Source organism: Loxodonta africana, chromosome 7 (assembly GCF_030014295.1).
Source record: "Loxodonta africana isolate mLoxAfr1 chromosome 7, mLoxAfr1.hap2, whole genome shotgun sequence".
NCBI lineage: Eukaryota > Metazoa > Chordata > Mammalia > Proboscidea > Elephantidae > Loxodonta > Loxodonta africana.
Window position 1 is genome coordinate 116,120,052 of NC_087348.1, and position 7,732 is coordinate 116,127,783.

Sequence of the window (7,732 nt, forward strand, 5' to 3'; positions counted from 1 at the left end):
TGCCTTCTCTACTCAAGTCCCTTTATCCACAGTCCAGGATAGGGCTGGGATGAGTTACATGAAATGCTAACACATCTGAACTGGGGGTTTAAGGTTATTCTCTAATAGAAAAGACTGTATACCTCCCCACTAACCCTTTAACATATCACAAGGAGACAAGAAGGAGCGAGCAGGCATGTATCTTTGGTTGGAGATATATTTGGGCTATGTTTTGCACAACCCCTACATTAACGATAATGACAATACAGGGGCTTGATACCCTACAAACTATTTTAATGAACTGGGTCTTCTCCTTGAAGAAAGCAGTGTTTTTCTCTGAAGCGAGGGTTGGGATGTATGGTGGGTTCCCTGGTTGGGTGGCACGAGCCTCTTGAGGATGGTGCCAAGCAGCTGCAGAGGTGGCCCAGCATAGAGTCAGAGCAAAGATGATGAGAGTAGTGCCAGAGCTGATTGTCTGAGGTCTCCAGGTCATCCGAGAAGGCCAGGCTCACCCCTTTCTCAGTGGGGAGAGATTGGGCCTTCGGATCCTCTGTTATTTTCTCTGTCTTAGCTTGTCCCACAGGCCTTTGGCTGGGGCCAGGCTCTTCTTAAGACTGTTTTTTTGTGTTTTCGTCACTTTCTTCTCTGGGGAAAACATGGATTTCTCATCTACTGTCTTGGAATTAATACAGCTAAAAAGGTACTTCACCTTATTTCTTAAGCCAGGTTTTGGAAGGCCAGGGCTCTTCTGAGTATGAGCTAGTCTCACTCGCTCCTCTGGAGTGTCATTACATGAAATTTTGTCCTGCAAAGTCTTACCCTGAATTAGTGGGCCCAGCGAAGACCGGCCCTGTGAAGCCTGGGGCACCATAGGCTGGGCAGTCCCAGGAATCCTGGCTGGTTCTGAAACGACATTCAGGTGGCTTTCACTGTCCTCCACGTCATTCTTCTCAGAGTCTTTTCCCCCAGGAGCCCCTGGAGGTAGTTTTGGGAGCTTAAACTGAGGACAGTACTGAGGACTCTGCTGACAGGAGGCTGTAATATCAAAGCTCTGACTCCTTTGCCAGGGACCTCGGGGTGTCCAGTTCATAGATAACCCTGCTGGCTTCTGGTCTTCAGCAGGGGGTCTGTTTTCTGTGGGTGAGGGCAGCCCAAACCTTGCATTCTGTTCTCTAGTGTCCCCTTGTGGTTTCGGTTTCTGTGGGTACTCTTTCTTCACTGCCAGTGTGGGTACTTGGGCTGAGTTGTTGGTCTTGCCAGGGACTTGGGACTCAGGGCACCAGGCCTCTTCCAGGCAGGGGCTGTCCACTCTGGCTTCTAGCTGAGCACAAAGCTCCTGGGCATCTGCTGTGTCCTCGCTGACTTGTGAGATCTTAGAGACCCGGTGGGCAGAGCCATGGGGCCCTGCTCTGGAACTAGCTTGTTTCTTCCTCTGCTGTACTGCCTTTAGCTGAACAATCAGCTGCTTTCTAAGGCAGGTGAATTGTTGTTCTGGGGCATGTGGACTGACAATTGGGATGGGGAATTCCTGGAGGGATGTTTTCCCTTGGTTGTTTAGACTCCCAAGTGCCTCCTGTGTGGGTAAGTTCTCTAAGACTGCTACAGATTGGTTCTGGGACTCCCTTACCTTTATGGGAATTCCCAGATGTATCTTTAGGACCTTTTTTCTCAGGTGGAAATTTAGATGGGTCAAGATGGGTGTTTTGATTGCCTTTAGAATAGCAGCATCTGTTCGACTTTCCAGATGCACCATCTCCTTTGTTTTTTCCTCCTGCACTTTAATGAGGAACTCTTGTGCACCGTCTGCACCAGTCTCGTTGTCTTGAAGGCCTGGCCAGGGACTTATGCACTGTTTTTCATAGGAGATCATTTCAGTCAGAGGCTCTGGTGTGATTTCAACAGGCTCAGGCATTATCTTTGCGATTTCAGATTGGCTAGTGATTGGCGGGCCCGTGGCCTTGGAGGGAGCCAAATAATAGAGAGCAGGCAGCCCTGACAGGAAGACTAGATGTTTGTCCTGTAAATTAGTTCCCAGCTCCTCCATGGCTCCCTTGGGCAGGGATCTGGACAGCTTAGTGTGGTCAATGACGGCACCTGGCAGGGTCTGTGAAGGCATAACTTTCTGATATATCTCAGGATAAGCTACTGCCTGCAGCTCTAGGAGCTTGTTTTCCAGAGTGCAGGGGAACTGAGCTACTTCCATGCTTCCAGGAATTCTGCAGTCCCGGGAGATAAATATATGGGCAATGACAGTGCCCTGGAGGGTCTGCCAACATTTGGAGTTGATGTGGCTCTGCAGTATTGCTTTGGTCTGGGTGAGCAAGTATGGCATGGAGTCTGACACTGGGGCCAATGTGAGTGAGATCAGGTCACTAACCCCACTGACTTCTGGGGCTGCAGACCAGGGGACATTCACATTGTCCAAGGCTTTACTGCTCAAGGGCAGAGGCTGTTGGTCAGCAGGGGATAGGAACAATGCAGTGGACTGCTTGATCCTCTGAGACACGCCCCAATGATGGGGAATTAACAGCTTTTGGAGGTGGAACTCCAGCACCCTCTGGGCATGGTTTGAGAAGAAGAGTTGTTCCCCCATGAGGAGTGAGACAGGCTTCCTGGACCAGGAAGACCCCAGGGTCTCAGGAGACTGGGCCGTGTCACAGGGGTTATATTGCCTGAGACTCTGGGCATACTGAGATCTCTCCAAAGCAGCTGGCAATTCCCACCTAACCTGGGGCTGGCTCTGCAGCAGGTTCCACTCCAATGCTTTGAACTTGGCCAGAGCCCAAAATGGGTTATTGCTCTGGTTTTGTTGATGGTCAGTTGGAGAGACCAAATTTGGGGCGGATGTGGAAGAAGGTGAAGCTGACTGGGGTGGATTATTAGGCAAGAGTGGGAGGAAGGAGCGCTCATTGAAGAAAAAAGGAACATTTAAGGGAAATTGGGGTATGCCCCTGTTTGTGGAAATCCCGTGAAACTCAATGTAAGTGACAACCAGGGACTCACTGGTTAGACAAAAGAAGCCGCAGAATAGCTGGCTGTGCTTCTGGTTCAGACAATCACCTGAGTCTTCAGCCTGTCTCTCAGGTTGTGGATAGAGGCCATTTAGAACTGTAAGGGCTGGAGAGGGCAAGGCCAGAGCCAGAGGATTTGGGGTTTTCTGGCAGTGGCAGCTTTGTTCTTGGTCCCTGATGGACCATTTAAGAAGCCAGAATGCCTGAGTAGGCTGGTTGAGCATACATGAACCCCTGGTCTTGTGGGAAATGGTCCCAGTTGTTTCGACAAAAGCGTTGAAATTATCATTCTTGGTGAAAGTTACTGGTGTGTGTGGCATAAGCTGCCTCAGGGACTTTTCCACATGTCTGGGGAGTCCCCACCTCTGGAAATGCATCCATTTTTTTACATGGACCTCAAGAAGCCTGAGAAGTTCAGGACTGAGTAATGGGAGGTGGGCAGGAAAGATAGTGACCATATGCATGGCCATAGCATGTGTCAGATTCGTGAGGTCTGTGGTCAGGAACAGCAGAGAGCCATGGGATCTCAAGGGCTGCTGGCCTTGGTTCCCGTGGAAAAATTGGTGGTGGCTATACATCATCTCTTGCTGGCTCACAGGAACTCTAGTCTCCTCAAGTCTTGAAGAAGGGGTAGTTCCTGGATCCCTGGGCACATCTGACAGTTGAAATCCCTTCCCTAGCTGCAGGTGTTCATCCCAGTGATCTTGGATGATGACCACACTGGTTGATGGGGCAGCCGTCTGGGTTAAGGATTTCTGATCCATTAATTGTAACAGTGTGGAGGTTACGGACACCAGTAAAAGCTCTCTGGAGTTTTTGGAATGCAGTTGCAGACTCTGCTTAGACACTCCAGAGATGGATAGAATTTCTAGGCAAGAGGAATGTTGTGAGGTCCCTGCTGATGTGGGGGTGATCAGGGTGTTTTTACCTGTCACCAATTGTTGAATGTCCAGAGCTGTTTCATTGGAGACTGGATAGTAGAGGTCTGCATATAGGAGCTGCAACACACGTCCTTCCTGAGGAAGCCAGGCCTGCCTGGAAAGGGAAGCATGGCAACCGTTACCGATGCAGTGTCATCTGCCTCCTTGGGAGAGTGTAGTCTCGGGGATTGGCCTTTTTTTTCCCCTATGGTTGTAAGCCCTGGGCCTACCCCTGGGAATCTACCACTTTGCTTGTTAGGCCTGACAGCTGAGGGTCCTGGTCTTGTCGGGCAAGGTCTCAGGCAACTGCTGGGTGGGCAGAGCCCTCAGATAGGACCGGGAGCCGGGTGAATTCTCTGCTGAACCCTGTTGAGAAGCTGTACTAGAAGGGAACCAAGCAGGTGAGGATGTCAGGTAGTTAGCAGAATGGCCATCACCAGGCACATCACCGAGTATAACCTAGAGTCAGTCTCATTTTGGGCTTTGAAAGCAATGTCTGTTATCCATATTTGTGGATAATGACATCTTTGTGGGAACATTGTATGCTAGGGACTGTGGATTGTCCCTGGTGCTATAAACAACATCTCTTGGGGACTAGTCCTGTCCTCTGGAGATCTTATTAAGAGGATAAGATGTTAGGCTTCTGTCTGAAGACTGTCCTAGTGAGTGACCTCCCTATGTTTCCAGGCCAAGGAGTCTTCCTTTGAAAGGGTGTAGAAGCAAAAGGAATATGACAGTGGTGACTTAATTATGCAAAATCCAGACTCTAGTCTGAATGACTCATTTCCTCGCAGAGTTCCACTTCATATAGAATTTTTTATAAATTATGTACTAGTCAGACCTGAAGTCCAGTAATAATGGGACTCTAGCACAGTGCAGACTGGGAGGCTGTTCTCTCCTGTGATGTCTGATCACTTCTGTCCTGGCAAGTCTCTCAACCAATGAACCAGCCTCTCTCGTGTATGGTTCCCTCCCATGCATTGTCCTCTCCTCTTCCTTGCCCCTGGCCAAACTGAGAAATTATCACAGGCCAGGCTGGGACTTAGGAGACAACAAAGAACAGAAAGCAAGAAATCACCTTTCTGGGACAGCGAGACCCTCTTGGAGCTTCTCAGCTTCTTTCTCGGAAGGTCTCCTAGCTGAAAAACCAGGAAACAGTGTTACGTGGTCAAGGAGAGGGTAGGGACATTCTATAGGAAGCTAGTAGTGAGGCCTTTGACTCTCAGTAAAGGAGACTAAAGGCTTCAAGAGTCAGCTCTAAGGCATGTCTGTGTATAACCTAAACATTTACACTGTGTATCTAATTCGATGTTCACAATCACAGTGTGAGTGCAGCAGGATCATCAGTGTTATGCCCATTTTATGGATAATAAGGCTGAGACATGGAATGACTTCCACAATGTCATAAAAACTAGTAAATAACACAGTTAGGCACTTCTGTCCTGTTTCCTCATTTTTTCATTCCCAGAAGGTTAAGGTAGAGAAATCTGGACATTCCCAGGCTCTGATTTCCCATCCAAAGAAGTTTCTATAAGAAATTGTCAATTTGGGGAACTTCAGCCTTTAGTGGTTAGAGTACCTCGCTCCTGGCACCAAGGGTTAGGGTTAGTATCCATGGGAACCTCGCACACAGTGAAGGAGAGTCAGAGGAGAGATTGGGACCTTACCTCTTGATGAAGCATCTCTAGCCCTTTGGCTGACCCTTTGGCGTTGCTTAAAGACAGAAAAGGTTAGAATGTGAAGCTTTGACACAAATTTCTTTTCATGCCCCAAATGGGACAAAACCAATAAACATTTTCTAATCCCTTTTATATATCTTTCTATATTTTATACTTTTCCTACATTTCCTTTCCTTAGTCCCTCTTTTATACCCCAACATTTCTCTTTTCTGCTTATTTGACTCACTTCTAGACTCTTCCAGACTTCATGCCTTATACCCCATTTCTAGGAGAAGTTCTGTGGGTGGCTTAGGATGACACAGGAGGAAGAGTGGAACAGATTAAAGGGTGAATGGTTCCAGTAGCCAAAAGCTTCAGCTTACAAAGGCCCTAAAGAACCACCAACTAGAAAAATCACCCAAACCGGGAGGTCCAGTGAGGTAGACTTTATATCTTTGATGCCTCAACCAAAGTCAGCTAGTGTCTTTGGCTTTTCAGTTAGAGTAGGTTACATGGAGGGCTGGTAAGGAATTGTTCTAGGCTCTAAGAAGTAAATGACTATACAAGAATAACTGAAGTTTTGATTAAAAAAGAAAAAAAAAAAACTCTCGGGCGGGGGAATAAGGAGAGAAACTGGAGGTTTAAAAGCTTCTTGTCTGAGACTTAACAGATCAATAGTGTTCAGAGTGTTTCCCTACCTCATGGGCGCTCCTGTTAGATTCCAGTCTGAATCCATGGTATTTCTTTTCCATTTGCCAAATATTTATTATAAGGCAGAAAATAGAGGCATATTTATATAAAGGATATCCAGCATGCCACCAAACGAAAGTAGGGCACAACATGGTCTCGCCTCATTAGTATGAGGAGACCAGTCCTCCCTCTATCTAGGCATCCAGGATACTGGTGCCTAATGATTCTCAGCACTGAGCCTTGTCATCTCCACCTCACAGTCATCGACTGCATCACAAAGGCCACCCGTGTCATAAAGCAGCTGTGGTATCAAAGCCCTGTAGCTGTCTTAGGGAAGTTTATGTGGTGATTCAGTCTGTAGATGAGGGCATCTGGTTATCTCTGAGGGTCTCAGAGCTTGCAACTAAAGATACCATGGCCAGGCCACAGGCAGTATCTACGCTCCCCTTCTCTCTCCACTCTCCACCAGCCTGATGACTCAGCTCTCTGTTACAACAGTCTGAAACTCCCCAGAAAATGAGTGTTTAAGCACACAGGGCACCTTATAAGAAAGAGTAGCCAGGGCAGAGGACCCTCCACCAACTCCTTCACCTGTACTAGAAACTTACCTGAAAAGTACAGCCATCTTGGTCCCGCCTCCCTTAGTTTTCTTTATAAGGGCGTCTTCAGATCTAGGAGTGAAAGGAAGACCATTTTGGTGTTGGTGTCAGCATTTTGGGGGTAGTTACTAGTGAACTGTTGAGACTGGTGCAGCACTGATGAAGACAGAGAGGAATTTAAATAGTTTAAGAAGGAGGTTGAGTTAAAGATCTGATAAGGATTCCCAAGATTAGGTGGTATGAGCCTGTCTGGTTTTTTGGGAGATACTCATAGGCTCAGTTTCCACAAATGATATAGGTATCTTCTGGGGATATCCAAGGGGAACATAGTTTGCAATTTGTTGTTATTTTTAGTTGCCATCAAGCTGGCCCCCATTCATGGCAACGAATCTATAACAGAATGAAACATTGCCTAAAACTGTACCGTTTTTATGATCCTTGGTATGTTTGACTCCATTGATGTGCCTATTGTGTCAGTCCAACTCACGGGGGGTTTCTCTTGTTTTCACTTACTCTACTGTAAACCCTGGTGGCATAGTGGTTAAGAGCTATGGCTGCTAACCTAGAGATTGGCAGTTTGAATCCACGAAGCACTCCTTGGAAACCCTATGGGGCAGTTCTACTCTGTCCTGTACGGTCACTATTAGTTAGAATTGACTTGATGGCAGTGGCTTTGAGGACAACAGGTTTTTTTTTTTTTTGGTCTCTACTTAACCAAACATGATGTCCTTTTCTAGTGATTGCTCTTTCCTGATGATGTGTCCAAAATAAGTAAACCAACGCCTCACCATCCTTGCTTCTAAGGAGCATTCTCTGGTTGTATTTCCTCTAAGACCGATTGGTTTGTTCTTCTGGAATTCTATGGTATATTCAGT

General features: G+C 47.2%; 1 protein-coding gene across 1 annotated transcript; it reads right to left on the reverse strand.

Moving 5' to 3' along the window:
* Nucleotides 1-532: 532 nt before the first annotated feature.
* Nucleotides 533-6,883, reverse strand: LOC100653578 (protein SPATA31F1-like). Its single transcript, XM_010595479.2, has 2 exons — nt 6,867-6,883; nt 533-4,025 (listed from the first exon to the last, which is right to left on the reverse strand). Exons 1-2 carry the CDS (start codon nt 6,881-6,883, stop codon nt 533-535), a joined length of 3,510 nt encoding a protein of 1,169 aa, XP_010593781.2.
* Nucleotides 6,884-7,732: the final 849 nt, after the last annotated feature.